This window comes from Manis javanica, chromosome 6 (genome assembly GCF_040802235.1).
Source record: "Manis javanica isolate MJ-LG chromosome 6, MJ_LKY, whole genome shotgun sequence".
Classification (NCBI taxonomy): Eukaryota; Metazoa; Chordata; class Mammalia; order Pholidota; family Manidae; genus Manis; species Manis javanica.
In genome coordinates, this window is record NC_133161.1 from 15244613 (window position 1) to 15264270 (window position 19658).

At 40.5% G+C, this 19658-nt stretch overlaps 1 protein-coding gene across 1 annotated transcript in view; it reads left to right on the forward strand.

The window, feature by feature from the left end:
• The window catches only part of DGKI (diacylglycerol kinase iota), a 403345-nt gene that overhangs the window by 207257 nt on the left and 176430 nt on the right, over window positions 1-19658 (forward strand). The window contains 4 exon segments of the mRNA XM_073238393.1: window positions 90-161; window positions 3357-3473; window positions 12320-12394; window positions 12906-13004. Of these exon segments, the coding sequence (XP_073094494.1) occupies window positions 90-161; window positions 3357-3473; window positions 12320-12394; window positions 12906-13004 (363 nt within the window).

The window sequence follows — 19658 nt, forward strand, 5'->3', positions numbered from 1 at the left end:
GCCTGTGCTCACTTTGGACTTTAGGAGAGCAAACGCGCTCTGTGATTGGTGTGGTTTTAAACTCTCTATCTCTTGTCATAACATCCCAGGGTTTCCAGCAAAAATTCTCCTTCCATAGTAAAGAGATTGTGGCTATCAGCTGTTCCTGGTGCAAGCAGGCGGTAAGTTTGGGGACAAAATGAAACAAAGTGGGCTCATGTTTTCTCAAAACAGACTTCTGTCATTGCTTGGGTTCCCGTAAGCAGAACTTAAGTACTGTTTCTCTCACATAGGATCCTTGAAGCATAGAACAATAGAACTATAGAACTATAGCATGGATGACCTAGGAAAAACTAGAGAAAAATTAACTCCTTCCTTTACAAACATGAACCCTGGGATCAGAGACTGGAAAATCCTCCCCTGGTTCTAACCCTGGGTCTAGAATTGATGACTTCTCACTCCTTGACCACTTTTTTCAACTATACTAGATTGTTGACAACTTCTCCTACGAAAGGAAGCTGCAACATTAGGAACCAAGCCACATGCAACATTAGATAAGCCCTCTAACACTGGCGTGTAGGTCTGGGTTCTGTTTTTGATGTGGGTGACATTTTTTATGGAGCTGTGTTAGGATGAGGGTGGTCACGTATCCTCCTTAGGTTGGAAATTCAACTCTTCCTTGCATCTGAACTTACATATTCTTTAGGATCCAATAGTAATTTCTCTGTTTACTTTCTAAGTATCCGTTTTCCATTTTTTAACACCTCTGTCACAAGCAGATGGTTCATTTCTCACTTATTTGCCTATGTAGCTATTCTTTTTTAAAACCAGACACATATACTCTAACTCATGGGTTGGCAAAGTATGGCCCATAATACTGTTCTGCCTATTTTTGAAAATAAAGTTTTCTGGTGTACAGCCATACCCATCCATTTATGCATTGTCTATGGCCACTTCAACATATGAGGGCAGAGTTGAATAGTTAAAACGGAGACAGTATGGACCCATAAGGCTAAAATATTTACTGTCTGGGCCTCTATAGAAAATGCTTGTGGACCCCGGCTCCAGTCTTTCAGTTCACCTACTCTTTTGAATGACTATAAAAACGGGGATAAATAGTCCCATCATTGCACAGCCAACCTGAAAAGAGAGGGCTGTGGGGTTTCAGCTAGGTTAAGGGTTTGCAGGACGACTGCGGCACTCTACACACATCAGATTTAACTAGCAAACAAGACGATGGGCAGGAGTAGATGTATTTAGTTGAAATGAAGTTGACATTTTTATGGGTCAAAAACTTCTGAATTACATAGGATTGAACCTAATAATCTCTCTAGCATAGTTTCTCTCGGCCTCCATCCCTAGGGAGGGATGCATTGGTTGGAAAGCTCAGTGCTTTCTGTGTCACTGTCCTGCCACATTTCTTATTCTTGGCATTTCCATCTCCTATCAGTTAATTGTTACACAAGTCATCTTTTTGCTGTGTTTAAGAACACGTTCACAAATATAAGGCCATCTTAGTCCTTGGATGAAACTATACCATCAAGGCAGTATCTCCACCTAGAGAGGAGGAAGCAGATTTGGGGGCCAGGTGTCCCCAGCAGTCTCTCTGCTGCCAGTTTGCCTGATGTGGTCAGACCCTGCTGCTGGGAGGCATCACTGGCAGCATGGTGCTCACACAGGCTGCATCTGCTCCCACCCCCGTAGCTACCAGGCTGTGGGTCGATGGCTCATCTGGGGTCAGTCAATCCTGGTTTACAGTGAACATATGTGCTCTTTCTACTGATCAACAGTCCAGCTGGATCAGTACAAGACAACTTTCACTGGACCACGGTGGCAGACCTTTGCCAGTGCCTCTCAGTTTACCAGGGACCCATGTTGTAGAAGTGATTTTGAAGGACTAGAAATATGAAACATTTTAAGAAAATTTATGGTGGTGTTATATTTTAACACTACAGGTAATCCCTTCTAGGGTATCTCATGTCAAACAAGTGCCCTCTATGGGCATTTTCTGCAGCAAAAATAAAAAAAGAAACCAGGGTTTGAAAGCTGGGTTTCCTGGGTTCAGGTCCTGACTCCCTCAATTCAAAGTTATGCAGTTTGGGACACACCCATTAGTCTCTCTAGAGTGGATATTCTCAGGTATAAACTGAGGGAGTTGAAATACACAATCTCTTGAGATCGTGACGATTTTAGAAATGCAATGGCCGTACATTTGGGGGATGTTTGAATTGCCAAAAAGAAAAGTCACTTTTTAAATAAGGTAACTCAAATAATATTTCTTAGGTATATCTAACTATTTGCAGATTACAAATAAGTGGCAGTAGGGGAATTATTAATTATTTATTTGTATTTCATGCTTAATTGACTTAGTAATTAGCTACTGGTTCATGTCAGATGGTGAAGATTTGCAGAAATGAAGACAAAATTGCTCTGCTGTGATAATTGGCATGGCCATTTTTGCCAGTTTTCCTGAGACAGTCCTAATTTATGTCTGTTTCAACATAATTATTATCTATGCTCCCTTGCACTCTTAAAAGTGTTCATTAAGATGATAAATTATGTGGTCACATAAGTATAATCCAAGTAGAAACTAATGTTAAATTTTTTAAAAATCACTGTGATTAAAATTTTAAGACTCATAATTATTGTGAAATGTGGATTTTGTTTTTTAGAAAACAAATGTTACTACACATCATTATTACTTTATAGCTGTACAAAAGATGATTGAAAATATGATTGGCCTAAGGGCCTTCAGTCTGTTGGGGTATAGAGTTAAGCCCCTAATACTGAGGTATTGTTATGATTATTAAGCTGCATTTACTTCCTTTCAAAAATAAAAATCATTTTAGACTTGCCAAAAGTAATGTGGCTATTCTATTATTTATGCAGCCCTAAACAAACCCAGCAGAAGCCATCTCTTTGTTCTTTGTTACCTCTTGGATTAACTTCTCTCTAGAAGAGACATTTTACTTTGTCCTGGGTCCCTCAAACCGGAATGACTACCTGGGAAGGATTTACGTCTGTGGCTAGAAAAGGGAGAGGCAGATGGCAGGCACCGCCTTTCCGCTTGCCTACCATGTCTGTGATCAGCGCAAGTCAACTGAAACAAAATAATGTACAAAGTTCAGATTCATAGAACATTCCAAGACACTAACATCTTTATATAAACATCCTATTAAAAGGTTGTGAAGTTGTTGCTGGCCTTGTCCTTTCTTGCAATTAGTTTGTAAAGTGGAATAATATGGAACCTGGTCTAGAAGCTCCAGGGGCTGGTGTGTGTGTGTGTGTGTGTGTGTGCGTGCGTGCGTGTGTGTACATGTACTTATTCCTCCTTGCCCTTTGCACGGAATTGTTTATTGGCCTGTTTTTCTCTTCAGTTCCACAATAAGGTGACCTGCTTCATGCTGCACCACATTGAGGAACCCTGCTCCCTGGGGGCTCATGCTGCTGTGATTGTCCCGCCCACCTGGATCATTAAGGTGAAGAAACCTCAGGTAACTGCCAGGACCCTGGTACTGCTGTGCCAGTTGCAGAGAAAAAGTAAATGCTGCTTCCTGCTTTTCTCCCTTACTAGTCTTTGGGTCCTTCCGATCTCTGCTCATCATCCCCACGGCCCCATGCCTAGCTTTCCCAGTTCGTGTCATTAGCCCATCTCTTTACTGTTTTGGGCTCTCTCATGGAACCAACATCCTCTTCCTACAGAAATCAAAGTTCCGCAGCAGGAAGCTCTCCTTCCCACTCACAATACTGTCTTTGATGTGTGTTCTGAGTTCATTAAGTACTAGTGGTGGGTACAGCCGATTCTTATACAGCTCTCTTCTCTTCCAGCCTGGGCGTCCCCAGGGAGTGGATGGTGGGGGTGGGGGGCAAACTGTGCAAGCCTCATTGTTTGGTTGAGATTACCACCACTACCCACCCGAACAGCAGACTGTGGGTCATGAACTTCCTAAATACCCAATGGCTGCTTAGAGTGCAATACTTTTCTTAAGGCAGAGTAGAATTTGTCCTCTTCCTGCCTAATCTCATTCTATATTCAAATCTCATTGTATTTTCTGTCGTAGAGTCTCGCTGCAGTATTCTGGTAAACCTTAGTGTTTTCTCAACAAGGTCAATCTTCGATAGAAAAATTTCTACCTTGTACTACACATCTTAGACAGTTAGCTCCAAATTATGGGATGGCACTTGTCATGCCACAGGGAGAAGATTATACCTCCCCTAGGGTGCGGGTATCTTAGGAAGTCTAATTAACTGTACTGTCTTTAAAAGGTATGGCTGTTCTACTCATGTGGTCTCCAAAACCCTCATGCTGTTTATTATCACTGACTCAATTTTATTTAAAAACTGTGGATCAGGGCACTGTATTGCTTTGCATGTTTTATATAAAGCTTAGCCTTTGTTGATGACTAATATTCATTCCAAGTTACAGTCCATGGAATCCCTTGGGAAATCTTTTCCTTAGGCAAGTATAGTATCTCCGCATTAAAAAACGGGGAGTCTGGTCCTTTCATCCTGAATTCTAGAGCCAAATGCCAAGAGATGTTAAATGAATTGCCCAAGGTGACATAAAGTTTAATTTTAGAACCGGGTTTGAAATTCACGTGTACTGATTACCAATTTAATGTTACTTTAAAATCTAACATTTTTACTTCTTTGTGTGTTTTTACCCTAAAATTTAGTAATCTCTCTATGAGCTTTATATTTAATATTCAGTTAAATTTACCCATTTTCATTGAAAACTTCAATGATGTCAGGAAGGCTACTACTCATTGTGCTATAATACATGAGCCTTGCTCTGAAGACCTGTGTCCAGTTGACCCTTGAACAATGCAGGTATTGGGGGGTGCCAACACCCCCACTCTGCTCCCATGCAGTTGAAAATCCATGTATAACTTTTGACTTCCCAAAAACTTAACTATTAATAGCCTACTGTTGACTGGAAGCTCTAACAGAACCGGTTGATTATGTTATATGTATTATGTACTGTATTCTTAAAGCTAGAGAAAAGGTTTTCTCAAATTGTCACAGATCTTCAATAAATTTTCTAATTTATTTATTGGAAAAAATCCATATGTGAGTGAACCCACACAATCCAAACCCATATTGTCCAAGGGTCAACTGTAGTTATCTTGAGGATCAGGGAGAGCCTCACAAGGGGTTTTATTCTGCATCTTTAAAGATGGATGGGATTTAGTTAGTGGAGAAGAGAAGAAATAGCAGGCAGGAAAATAGCCTGAGCAAGTGTACTGTGTCCAGTGTTATGTGAATGGGGCTGTGAGACTAGTTAGAATGCACTGGAAGCTTTGTAAGGGGATGAGCATAAGGTGTGTTTTTCCCCTAAAATTTGGTAATGTCTCTATGAGCTTTATATTAAATATTCAGTTAAAGTAACCCATTTTCATTGAAATCTGGTTTCATATTTGTGAGGAAGATGGATTTTTGATGCCTATGAACTTTATCCTTTTAAGTAAGGGAATAAGAATAAAAATTTGAAAGGAAACAACTAGTAAAAGTGTGTGGGATAACCTAGAGGTGTGGGATTTGGGAAGACTGGATCTAGACCAGTTTGGAAAATCAGATGACAATACCACTTGGCAGGGAAATTGTAAGTTTACCTTTCTAAACTTTAAGAAAATTTTACGTTAATGAAATTCCCCAGCAAGTGAAGAGAGAAGATAATGAATTCTCCTGTGACCATAAACTTTTCTGCCATTGTTTTTCATCTATCCCTTGCCACACCATTATTTTCTTTTTTCTTAATTAAATCATTTGAGATTCACATGCAGTTGTAAGAAATAATGGTGAGTGATCCCATGTCCACTTTACAGATGTTTCCTCCATGGAAATATCTTGCAGTATTACAGTACAATATGACAAGAAGCATGTTGACACTGACTTGGTCAAGATACTCAACAGTCTGTCCCCACCTGTGTCCCTCATGTTGCCATTTCATGACCACAGCCGTTTTTCTCCTGGCCCCACCCCATGTACTCCATCTCCCTGGAAGTGGAGGTATTTTTTTTTCTTTTGCTAGAGTATTTTAAAGCACATCTTAGCATATCATTTAGTCTGTAAATCCTTCATTTTGCTTCTCTAAAAGGTAACATTTTGGACAACCACGTATTATTACCTCACCCATTAAAAGTAATCCTTCAAATATCTTCTGACTGTTTCAAATGATCTTTTTTATGGTTATTTTTTCAAATCAGGATCCAAAGTCCACAACTGCCTTTTAGTTGCCATATCTCTTAAGTCTCTTTTATTCTATAACAATCTCCTCTTATTTTGTATGCCGTTTATTTCCTTATTGTGTTTTGAAATGATTTCCATGATTGCCATTTTTTCCTGTAAAATAATCTTTAGCAATATAGACTCAATTAGATTCATGTTTAATTTTTCATCAAAAGGTATTTTTTATGGTGTGGCTTTCAAAGGAACATAATGTCGGGTTGTTGATCAATCTAATAAGATTCATCAACGAAGATAATCCAAGTGAAAAAAAATAGCACCAATAAGTATTTATTTTGATGATTAAAAGAATTATTCAGCTAAGCAAAAAAACCGAAGATTGACCAGTGAGTTTGGGAGCTATCCTCCTAGTCTAACATAAAGGTGCCATCAGCCTTTCATTTATTATTTTATCCATTAAGGATTAGTACCTAAATCTATTGCTAGGAGTTGTGAAAGGGTGATTTTCTAGTTTTTATTCTTCATGTTTTAGTTTTGATTTTTCTATAAAGAGACCTTACTCTTATTACCCGCAAGTATATGACAAATGCTTAAACTTTTACCTTTGTAAATTTTCAGAGTAGTAAGTTGGTACTATAGCAGCTTCTTTCAGTGGCTCAGAGTGCTGGTGGTGACATTGGCTTTTGGAAAAATATCATTATGAATGATGAACTTATATCATTATATGTTATAGTATATGTTGTAATACATTATATGTTAAGCACACATATATATGATGTGTTTCAAACCATCAACATCATCCTTCTTCTTATATTCATATTCTATCTTCAGACAGTTAGAACCCCTTCCAAGTGGCTCCTGTCTCCATTTCTCATGAGCCATGAGTGTTTTGATGGCTTTCTTGGCTTCATGAATAACATGTGCCAGGATCATCTTGTTGCATTTCCTGTCCATACCTGGAATCAGCCATTTCTCTAAGAAATTTTGGCTACATTTAATGGGAGATGGTATTTATAGATTTATAGTTCATAGTCTGGATGCTGAAGCCCCAGTTTTTTCATCATGCACCTTTTATTGTCTTCCAGGATTCAGGACAATTGTAAGAATAAGGAGAGCTAACATTTATGATGCTTTCATATGTGTTAGAAAATATTTTAAGTACTGTACATTCAGTATCTCTTTTTATCACATTACCCTATAAGGCAGATATACAATTACTACCATTTTGCAACTGAGGAAAACAAGGGATAGAGAAGCCAAGTAAATTGTCTAGGGCCATACAGTCATTGAGTAGCTTGAGGTGGTATTTGAACCTAGGAATTATGATTCTGGGAACCAAGCTCTTAATGATATGCCATGCTGCCTAGCTGCCTTGCTGAGTCAGATAGCTTTAAAATTTTGGTGGTCCCTGCTCCTATGGGTTCCAAAACCATTAAGTAATTTAATCAATTTAATTTTGGCATATGATGAGCTTGGGGGACAGCCAATATAGTAGTGGTTAAAACCTCTAGCTTATGAGCCCCACTGCCTGGATTCATAACCTTGCTCTGCTATTTAGTTACTTGTATAATTTTAAACAATTAAGTCTTCTGTTTCAGCTTCTCATCTGCAAAGTATAAATAATGCTAGTACCCAATTCATAGGGCTTTCATGAAGACTAATGAGCTAAAAAAAAATAACAAAAGCAATAAGTAAAGCAAAAAATAGAACAGTAGTTGCCTCATTGTAAACAATAAATGTTAGCTCTTGTTATTTTCCTTTTTGCTGGCTTAGAAGTATAGGTATCAAATAAAGGTTGTACGTCAACAGATGAGAACACTGAACAGCCATACCTGGGTCAGGACAGAAGTTGTTCATCTCTGAGCCATCTGTATGACAGTGAAAGAGCGTGGAAAGAGGATGATTCTAAGGGAGAGGGTGGAAAGAGACAGAGTAGGGGCCACAACCTGGGGTCTACCTGTGCTCCAAGTACGCCTTGAAATACTGCTGAATCTGTTGATATATTTAAAGTCACATATATATTTAAAGATGTCAGCATTTCTCCTCTCGACTAAAAATGTTGGAGGCTAAAATTTTGGTTGGTTAAACAAGTTAAATCTTTAAAGCCTTTCTTACTTAAAAAAAAAAAGAATCTTGTGTGAAAGTAACTGCTATATATATTCCATTTTATGGTTATATTACAATTTATTTAGCCAATTTCCTATTGATGGATTTTTATATTATTTCTAATGATCTACTTAAAAACACTGTAGTCATCTCCTTTCTAGCCTGTATGGGCTTTTTTTGTGGTAGTCCTTATTCTTTTTGATAATCTTAAAATTCTGGAGACCATGACCCACAATACTGGTGACCAAAAATAGCCCTCAGAGTTGCCAAGCCGTCTCCTTTGGTTGATTCTGAAGGTTAAGGAATACTTGCTGAGATTTAGCCAAATACCTGAGAAGCTGCTGAGACCCTGTCCTTAACTTTTGGAATGTGTTTTCTTTATTCTTCTGCCTGACTGTCCCCAAAAAGCTTTGGTGTGGTGCTTCTGGAGCAGGACAGAGAGAGAATACTCTTTAATAGACAGTCCATGACACTCCCTCCTACCATCCATCCGACTTTTGTCCAGTGTATGATGGGGGGAAGCTTCATTTGGGTGAAGTGAGATATCTTCTCTTTAGATCCGTTGTTATAAGCAGTCCTTTGTGATCATCTAATGTGGGAAAACCCTGAAGAGTAATACCAGGTAGTTAAGCTTCACTCACAGTTGAGTGATTCACCCACAGGCATTTCCTAACAGCCCAGGAAGGAGCCATAATGATGACAGAGATTTTGTTTATAGGGTATTTCTGTGGCAAGGTGATACTGCCCTGATACCTGGTACAAGAGAACAAAAAGCCTTTATCTTTCCTTGGGCTATTAACAAAAGAATGGGCATAGACTGTACAGGGGCATGCTGTTGGAATTAGAAGAATGCGAAAATCCAAATGAGGGTACAGCGTCCCTCTGTTCAGATAGTGTTGAACTTGCAAAGCGAACCCTTTGTATCACTGTGTTGGCTGCCCTTGATAACAGGATGCTTTGTTCTAGAACACAGGACAAGTATGAGAAGTTTCTTGAATACATCACCAGCAATTCTACACAATAGCTTCTTGGTATAATCTTTGCATTCCTGAAAACATGCTATTCTGTTTGACTTTCCCAACAACACCGACCCAGTATTGTTTCAGTGTAGATTCACAAGTCTGCTGACTTGTCTTGTCATGGCTGAAACACAACACAGATCTGCCACTCTTCCATCTGTTACTGTATTATGCTGCCATCTGAAAGGGGTTATATATTTAGAGAGATCCACATTTACACGTGGATAGAAGGAAGCCTTGGGAACTGTGAGGCGTGCTGTGAAATTCCGTACTGCTTATCTTCTGTTGTTTGACTATCCGTAGGGCTGTAAGCTTACTCGGAGCTCACATAGGAGCGTCCAGGTGCTGTAGGTCAGCCACTGAGTTTGATCTTTGCCTCCTTCTTGTTCTGTGAGATGGAGAGGGCCACAGAGGCCTTTGGTGTGGTGAGGCTCAGAAGCACCTGTATTTGCTACATCTGTGTTAAAAAAGGCCTTTTCGTGTGTCTGTTTCCTATTTGAGTTCCTTGCCTCCTCTGTCTTCAGACATCAAGACTTAATTTAACATGTTTTTCTGTTTCCCAGACATGCTTGATCATCAGAAGCATCTCAAAAACTGTGATTTATATGATCAGGCAAGTTCGGGAAACAATCTTAGCCTAATCCATCAGACCTACCTCTTGGAGTTTATTTATTGAGTCCTGTCAAGTCCAAGGCCCGTAGCGTATTCCTGTGGCCACTTGGCATCTCACATTGCTCTCAGCGGTAAATGAACCTAAACAAAGAAGGTAGGAGACCAGCATTCACTTCCTAAGGATCCTTCCCAGACTCAGGAGAGACTCAGTAAATGTTGCAAATTATACGACTGACTCATTATTTCAACAGTGATTTGAGCATCCTACTATGTGCCAGGTTTCTGTGCTAGGTGCTGGGGATATAGACAGCTGTGAAGGAGGCAGCCAACATTTATGAAGTGGGTTTATCACAGGATGGATATCAAGCTAACTGTTTCACATACCTTTTCTCACTTAAAGTTCACAACTTTCCTGTGAGGTAGGTATTACCACTTTCATTTTAAATTAAGAAACTGTTCTATCAAAAGTCTGACTGACTTGGCCAAGGCCACAGATCTGGTACCAGGGAACCTCCAGAATTCATACCCAGTCTTGTAGATTCCAGAAGTCATGCTTGCATCCCATAGTTTTTGGCCTTACCCCAGAATGTAAGCCTCCTCACTTCGCCCTTCTACTTCAAATGGAGGTTCTCAACCCTGGCTACACAGTGGAATTGCCTGGGGAGTTTTTAAGAAATATCTTTGCCTGGGCCCCTCCCTGAGAAAATTAAATAAGAATATTTGATGGGGTGCAGGTATCAGCATTTTTAAAGTGCTCCGAGTGGGGCCAGTGCGCAGCGGTGGTTGAGAACCACTCAGAGCCTCACTGTCGTCAGACAGATGCTGATCCCGCCGGCCTCATGGCTGCCAGCATTCTTCTTGGAACATCTGACTGAGGAAACATTTGAAAGGTTCCAAGTAATATTTCTTCCCTTTTCAACAAACTGCAAGTAGTCGAAGTATAGCAAATATCTTAACAATGTAGAAGTTTCCCCGAAGAGGAACATAACAATAGATCTCTTTAAAAAGGAATTCAGAAACTTGGAGATCTATTGCAGGAGAAGAATAATCTAGAGTGAGTGATGAGAACCTGGGGTCAGGAACCCATGAACTTCTGGAACTTTTTTCTGGTGAGACTCAGAGAACCTGAATATTCTTTTAATATGATGGAGGAGGAGAATTTTGGAACAAAGGGTAGTTCAAGAAAGTTACCTTCATCCTTGGTGAGCATAGGCTACATGTCAACTTATTTTCTTCCATGGTCCAAATGAAAGTTTTAAACAAGTAAATAGTTTCAATCTTGCTCATTTGAATGTGTTAAGATATATTCTAGACCAAGGTTATTTTGAATGCTCTAAGAAAAAGTCCCCTAAAAAGTAGAAAAATAAATATCTAAGTTTCTTCTAGCTGTTTGAAACTCTAACTGCTCAAGTAAAGCATGCATATAGACTTATATAAACTTTTCAGAATTCTGTATTTCAGGCTCTCAGCACTTTGTTAAATATCTGTGATGTAGTAACATCTTACCTTTGTGAAGAAGAAAGTCTAATTGTTGACTCTCCACTAATAAAATCTGATTTTGCTTTGTCCTCAACCAGTGAGTTGTGACTGTCCACAAAGAGAGGTTCTTCTCAAAGCATCTGTATCAAATATTAAGAGTAGATGGCTAGTTGAAGTGATCACAAAGTTGTGGTTCATAAAATCCCTTGAAAGAGAAAGACAAGAGAGTAAATTTGGGGTCACCGTATTTCACAGTGGAGTTGGAGGCATCCCTTAGAGAGGAAAAAAATCAAGGCTGCCAGGGGAGGGAAGACTTTTTAAACCAATAGATCTTTAAATAAAGGAAGCAATAACAGCCACTCTACTATTAAAAATTAAGGTGAGTCTTTGTATTTTAAAACTCAGTCATCAATACTGATAGGATTCCATTGGGGTGAGTCATTTTATGCCTATTACTAGAACAGGTCATTACCAAAAGAAAAATAAACAGAAAAAGCAAAAAGAAAAACGTGAAAAATGGCCTCCTTTTTTACATTTCCACATAGGTGATCTCCATACCAGGAGATGAACTTGAACTTGGTTGGGCGGGAGACGGACCTGGTTGGGCGGGAGACTGGAGCCCCTCAGAGAAATTGGGATTCTTCCATTTTTACTGGGAGGGTTGGCAGGTATAACATGTGTTGTTATGTGAGTCCATGAGAGCCTCCAGGCTTCTAATTCCCTGCTTCTCCGTGTGGTGGGGAGTCAGTCGCTCGCTCTGAAGCACTTGACTGGTTGCTGTCTGTGGCTTACCCATGAACGGTGGCTTGGAAGTGTCAAAGCATGAGAAGCATGCAGTCAAACAGCATGTGCTGCGTATCATCTTCCACATGGTTCTGCATGGGAGTGCTCCTGGGCTATTTGCCTCTGAGCTGAGCTGTTTCCTTCTTTCCCTACAGAATTCTCTGAAGGCTTCAAATCGGAAGAAGAAGCGAACAAGCTTTAAAAGAAAAGCCAGTAAAAGAGGAACCGAAGTAAGTGTTTCAGGATTATGTCCTGATGAAATGCATCCTCTCTCCATAGCTGCCTCTGTCTGGCATCATCTGGTCCGAGCTTTTTTTTCTGATATGTCTTCTACCACTCTTTTTTCCTTCACTGTGCTCTAGCCACACTGGAATTCTTTCTATCTCTTGAAAAGTAAATAAATAAGCTCCTGCCTTTTCAGAGAGCATTTGCATTTGTCTGTGGAAGTGGTATTCCAACGATGATGAAGATAAGATTCTAACATTTCTAGAATGCTTTGAGTGTAGAAGAAAATCAAAAGCATGGCTTAATTCTGAGGGGCAAATTATAGCTTGAGCTACTGTCATCTCAGCTTTACATGGCATGTTCGATTTAGAGTAACCTCTGCCCTGTGAAACAAGATGTAGCTTTTTTGGGTGAGGGGAGCCAGGATCAGGGATGGTGCTGGTAGCACTTCACTGCTTTGGGGCTGTCTTTCGAGTCATGGGTGTATGCCTCAATGGTGTTGCTCTCTTCCTTCAGCAGGAGAACAAAGGTCGTCCTTTCGTGATAAAACCTATCTCTTCACCTCTCATGAAACCCTTGCTTGTGTTTGTGAACCCCAAGAGTGGAGGCAACCAGGTAAGTCATTTTCCATGAGATTAACTTGGAAGCTTCAGTGCTTTCTTGGAAATACAATTCCACCACCTAGGACCCCAAGCATTGGGAGACCACCAGTTTCTCAGGGACAGGGTTATTATTACTCTAGTATGGGGTAGCCTTACACATCGCAGGGCTAGGAAGAACCTAGAGGTCTATGATTTATCCCTTTGCTTTCCAGTAAGACTCTACCAACTGCTGACATTTTCCTTACAGATATTCAAAAAAGGTCATCCTAGAATCTCTCTTAGTTAATGTTTCAGGGTTTCTCAACTCTTACAGTTAGAAGAAATCTTACAAACTTAGGTTTCTTTCTTCCTATTGTAAGTTAGACCTGACTACTTTTGTCCCCATCCTCAGAGGATGCAGAGAACAATGACTTTTCATTCACAGTAATCCTCAACATAACAAACATACCACCAATGCTTTAAAAAATATATCACCGGAACAGGCTTCATTTGGCCCTTGCCCAAATCCCCCAGTATAATTAATATTCATCCCATTGGAAGATAAAGAAATAGCCTTAGAAAAGTTAAGCTTAATGACATAGCTAAAGTGACACGATCTTTGAAGGACAGAATTTCTTATAGAATTCAAGTCTTTGTCTCCAAGTCTAATTCTCTTCCCATTCTCTAAGGCTTCGAATATCAACTCTTTTCTGTGGGCTTTGATTTTTCTCTATTTTCATGTAGATTGGATGACAACATATTTTCTCTATCCATTAAGTTGTAAATGTCATTTTACATTTTGAGGTAAGATTCCTTGAAGTTTCCCAATAAGCAACTAAAGAATCCAAACTGTGTATTCGCACCATGTAAAGAAGGGAGTCACGTAAGTGGGACTGACCCAGCACTCCGAGATGATTTTATTACTAAAGCTACTGGGCATTTTCCCGAATGTGTTCATTACAATAAAGCTTCTTTGATGGGAGCTTGTAATTTAAGGAAAATGCCATTCCTTCTTTCCTCCCTTTCTTAAAAATTCTTGATAGCTTGCTGTATATAAAGATCTCTGTTAACATTGTAGAGAGCAGGGAAAAGAAACATGTCATAAGCAGAGAAATAATCTGTTTTCAACATCTTTATTTTTTGAGTTGCTGAGTGATCTTCATATTGTAATGATGGTGACCCTAAGACTGTCACTGGGGAGGGCCTGCAGGGGTCCTTGGGAGTGAGGTTTGATTTGCCCTGACCCTCACCCACTCTCTGGGTCTGGTCTCCTATAGTGTAATGAGGGTTGGGGACCATGAAATGGAGCAAAGCCAATATAATTGGCTCGGTGCTTTTGACCACCAGAGCACTGCATGCTAACTAATGCCAAATATATTTTATCTTGAGTCATTATATAAAATGCATTTATTAAGTCATTATAAGCTTTTTTCCTTAGGGCATTTAGAAACTTGTAGGTGATCCCTGCCTTTGAGGAGTGGACAGTCCAGTTAAAATATTGCCCGTTCCTGTTTCACTTTCTGTGTAAATTAGTAATGATGGGGACTTCAGAGATCATCTAATGTTACGTCCTAATTCACTAAATAGAAAACAGCTCAAGGAAGCTTAAGTGAATATCGAGGACATCTTATTTGTTAATGATACCAAAGGGGTAAATGGGAAAAATAGTTCAAACAACATTAACTGTAAGTTCCAAAGTGAGTGGATCAAACTGAAAGTGCTGTGGAATTTGAGAGGCAAGCAGTGACTTGGGAGCACTAAGGAAATGGTGCCAGGGAAGGGGCTAAAGTTGAAGGTGGACATTACTTAGTCCTGCAGGGGAGAGAAAGCTGGAGTAATCTGCTTTGTTTTCTCTTCTGTGGCAAATTCCTGTTCACCCTTTAAAGCTCAGTAGCACCTTTCTGAACCATTTCTGTAAATTAATCACACTGTCCACTAGGCTCCCATAACCCTTGGCTCATACCTGTGTTATGTGAATTGCATCATAAGTGCTCTGCGTGTACTGCTAAGATAGAGGCTCTATAATGCCAGGGGCTGCACCTTGGAACTTATGATTCCTAGTACATGGCATATGGTAGTGAAAAAATAATTGTATAAGCAGTGTGAATGGAAGAGTAGATGTGTTGGAAATGACTCATTCTGAGCACAATATGATGAATACAGCATGCATATTAAGTTTTTAAGAATGGGACTAAAGATTAGAGTGAGACTATGGAACAGTGTCTTAAAATTTGGCTGAGGATTTTGGATTTATTCCGTCATAAGTCCTTTTTTGCTGTTTAAAGTTTTTAATTTTCAAAAATATTTTTTAAACAAAGGAATAATATGATGGAAGCGTCTTTAAGAAAGGTTGATTTGAATGTATTGAGAATATATGCAAGTAAGGAAACATTCACATAACTTAGGCATAAATTGGATAGAGGAGTAGATCCATGGACAGCTTGATGAGTGGATGGATGGTGAATGGATAGATGGACTGAAGGATGGAAATGTGGATGGGGAGATAGATGCATCGAGGGATGAATGGAATACATAAAGGGAAGTAAATTATCATGGTTTTATAGCAGATTATCTGGACAGTGGCTTTGTTATTGATGGTATTCAGGAAAGGGAAGAATTATTTTGGAAAGAGGTTGGGACATATTTGAAGAATTGAGATGATAGTAAGATATTCATATAAAAATGCCCAGTTACTAGAGACAGAAGACTTGATTGACTTCACTCTGATTTTACACATTTTGGCTTGTGAATGTGCTGCTCAAATGATGTTCATTTCCAGAATAGCTAGGATTCTCAGAAGTATGCCTAACCAAATCAAAATGAATGTTACGTAACTTCACATTTCTATACGCTTCCTCTATAAAATAGGATTCTTTACTAAGCCTAATTCAAAGAAAACTGTTTCTAAGCACATCGTGAAATGTTGAGAAAGCTGTAAAGAAATCCAAACACATTATGTACACAGTTGGAATCGTTTAAATGGACCTCGGGCTGCGTTAGTGTATTTAGGGTTCCATCTTCAGTCTGAGGAAGGCAGAGCCTGATCCCACGACGTAGGGAAGAGTTATGGTCAGAGATGACCTGGCTCCTCCGGTATGGCTGGCCCGCTCCCGAGCCGTGGCGGTAACGCGCCCTTTACGTGGTAGATGAGGGTAGGTTTAGCTTATAATGGGGAGGCAGAGGATGAATTAAGTGATCCTCATTTAACATAATTAGAGCGAGTTTCTCCCATTCCTCAACTCCCTTGAATCTTGTTTCCTCCGTACTTTCCCCCCATCCTTTCTTCCTTGGACCCAAATGAGCCAGAGTTGAGACAAAGTGGCAAAGAAGGACAGAGGGTAGCAGTGAAAACAAGGCAAGTGAACCCAGGAAGGCGAAGCTATGGGCCAAACCCCTTCACACCTGGAGTTTCTCTTTCTGGAGTTTCCTGTGCTCAAACCTTTTGTGATATATTCTGTTCAGACAGGGGAGACCACTCGCTATTAGGACAAGTTCAGAGAGTGGTAACATAACCTCTGTATTTATTGACATCCTCAGGTATAAGAACCTTTGAAACAACAATTCATCAGAATTCTTACTTGGAAATTTCAGTCCAAAGTTAGTGTTCAGTTCTAGGTAAATGTTATTTGAGCTTGTGACTCTTACTCCCTTGCCAGAGTCCAGTGGGGCAATTTTTGTGTAAATAAAAAACATGAGACAGTTGTTAAAAATGCTGTGCCCTATAAAACCCGATGCAGTGGGTCTGGGGTAAGGCCCAGAAATGTCCACATTCAGTAAGCCTCTCGGGTGGGTCTGTGGCAGGCATCTTGGGGAGCACACTTAGAGAAAGGTCCTTAGAGTCGTTTCAGGGTGCGTCTGAGGCTCGCGCAGGAAACACAGCAGGGGAGAATTTGAGAGGAGAATTTGTTCTGGACACAGCATCTTAGCTTGCCCGTACGATCTCCAAGGCTGCCCCTCTCCGAGCTGAAGCAGTGGTTCTCAGGCCTGGCCGGACATCAGCGTAAGCTGCGCAGCTTTTAGAAGATCGTGGTGTTTTCCCCACACAGTACAAATAACTAAGAACCTGGAGGGCCGGACTCCTTCCCCGTAGAACCCTCCTGTTTATTTTCTCATGTAGCTAATGTTAAGAACCACAGATTTTTTTATTTTCTCAAGCGTTAATGTGCGTGTATGAATCACTTGGGAAATCCTGTTAGAATGCAGATTCTGAATCAGTGATGGGGTCGGGGTGAGGTGGGGGGCCGACATCCTGCTTTCCTAACAAGCTGCCAGGCGGTAACTGTTGGTTCCGCTCAGAGACCACGCTTGGATCAGCAAGGGCTTATTACTGTGCTCCAGACAGAAATCCTTTGCTTTGTTAAATCCTGATGTTTGCCGTTTAATCATTTATTTACTTTGCTCATCTGCTTCTAGACATAAAGCACTGCCCTTTCCTCCTGAAAGCATGGGCTTCAAACCGTTTTAATTTGAACTTGCTTAGGCTTCTGTTCTACAAATAACTAGACTATATCGCCATCTGCCGGTGAGAAAAATACTCACAGCTTTAAAAAAAATTCAGCATTTTATATGTGTGGAAAATTTCCAATACCTTCAGAAATATATTGGGAGGAAACATTTGGGACTGCCCTATATCCTTCTTTTAAACAATCCTTTCTTTTAAACAGATGCGTCACAATAACTCTCCCTGTTTTTCCAACATTTAAGGTGGAACTCTTACCTTCATCTGTACTTTCAAAGATGAGTAGAGAAAACTCCATTTCCCTCCTCATGGAGTAGAGGAAGAAATTTTCCAATAAAGGCAGAAGATGTGTGTAACAGCAAGGCATGTCATGGAAAATCTACATTTTCCAATATCTAAGGTGGAAATGATGCTGGGTGTTTGGGGAGAATTAGAAGAGGGCACACTGCAGTTATTGTCGGATCTGAGTTGTTTTGAGGAAACAGGCCCTGGAGTCAGGGGCCACAGTATCAACTTTGAGCATCTCCTGCTGTGGAGAAGAGATAGTATATGGGAGAAAAGGTTTATTCCTGCACAGTCCCCGCCTCTGTGTGGAGAAACCTGAGGACTTGAGGAATGAGCCCTCTCTCTTACATATTTATCTCAGCTCCAACTTCAGAATTTATCATTTTTCTTGGATACCCCTGACTAATTAACATCTTTCTGAGTCGTACAGACCCTTTTGGTATCGGCGGATGTTTCCTGCTTTTCTCTCTCCCACATGCTCTCTCATGACTTCATCTTCCAGTGACAGGTTATAAATTGAGGGTTAAGTGGGTGCTCTAATCACTGGAGCGATTCTAGCTAGCCAGTCCTGAGAGTTGAGGGGTCTGGTCGCTGCCTCCTCACACTGTTCAGTGTGAAATCCCAGGGTTGAGATGTGGCATGAATTGGATCCCTGGACCAGAACTCCCGGGGACCTTATCAGAAGGAAGGGGTTTCCAGTCTATGGACAGACTCATGCTGACTGAAGTCACATCATTATATGTGGTCAGGCTCCACCCGACTAGGGCTGCCCCTCCTAAGTTAGGGGCTAGTCAACCAAGGCAGAGAGGAGATAAAAACTTCAAATAGTTGAGTCCCCATACTGTTTCTAAACACTTAGACAAACAACCTCAGTGAAGATGTTATTTTCTGTGATGCTCAGCCTGGGCATAAATTAAGAATCATTATGTTTAGATTAAATTTTAGGCTCCTAATGCTTGGAATAAGCTGACAGAGGTGCAGTCAGTAGCTGACAGTACATGTCAAAATCCAATCTCAAAATCTTCTTGTTAAGCCAGCCTCTATGGATGGAACTCAAACAACCCAATAATGAAGCCATGGGAAGTTCCTTTATCCGAGTCGTAATATTGGTGGGCATGTGGGGGCAGCTCTCTTACTCTACTCAGTTGCTATAACAGAATACTATAGCCTAATAACAAATTTCTTACAGTTCTGGAGGCTGGGGAGTCCAAGGTCAAGGCACCAGCTGACTTGGTGCCCGGTGAGAACTGCTCCTGGTTCACAGAGAGTCTTCGTGTCATCTTTAGTGTCCTCGCCTGGGGAAGGGGTGTGGAGCTCTCTGGGGTCTTTTATGAAGGCATGAGTTCCATCATGAGGACTGAAACCTCAGGATCTAATCACGTCCCAAAGTCCCCACGTCCAAATACACACTGGGGATTAGGTTTCAAACATATGGATTTGGAGGAATACAAACATTCAGTCTGTAGCTTCTTTGATAGGTCTAGGGCCTGTACATCTAGCTTCTGAGTTTGGAGTTAGAGTGATTAAACAAAATGTCCGTCCAGCTTCTCTGATTAAACCATTTCAGTGGCTCTTTATTTCCTATTAAATGAAGCCCATGGTCTTCACACGTGATGTAATCTACAACTCACTAGGGCCCTTTTGTCTCCCACCACTCCTGCCTCGTGGTTCAAAGACTGAATGAAATGTAGATTTTCCATGACACGTCTTGCTGTTTCACACATCTGTGCCTTTATTGGAAAATTTCTTCCTCTACTCCATGAGGAGGGAAATAGGGTTATCTCTACTCATCTTTGAAGGTACAGTTCAGGTGTCAGACGTAGGATGCCTTCACCTAATCCCGAAACCTGGGCTTAGAGTGTCTTTCCTGGCCACTCATACTTGTCCACGGCACCTCTGCCCTAGCGTTTACTAATGTAATTTATTTTGCTTTGGTCTTCTGAG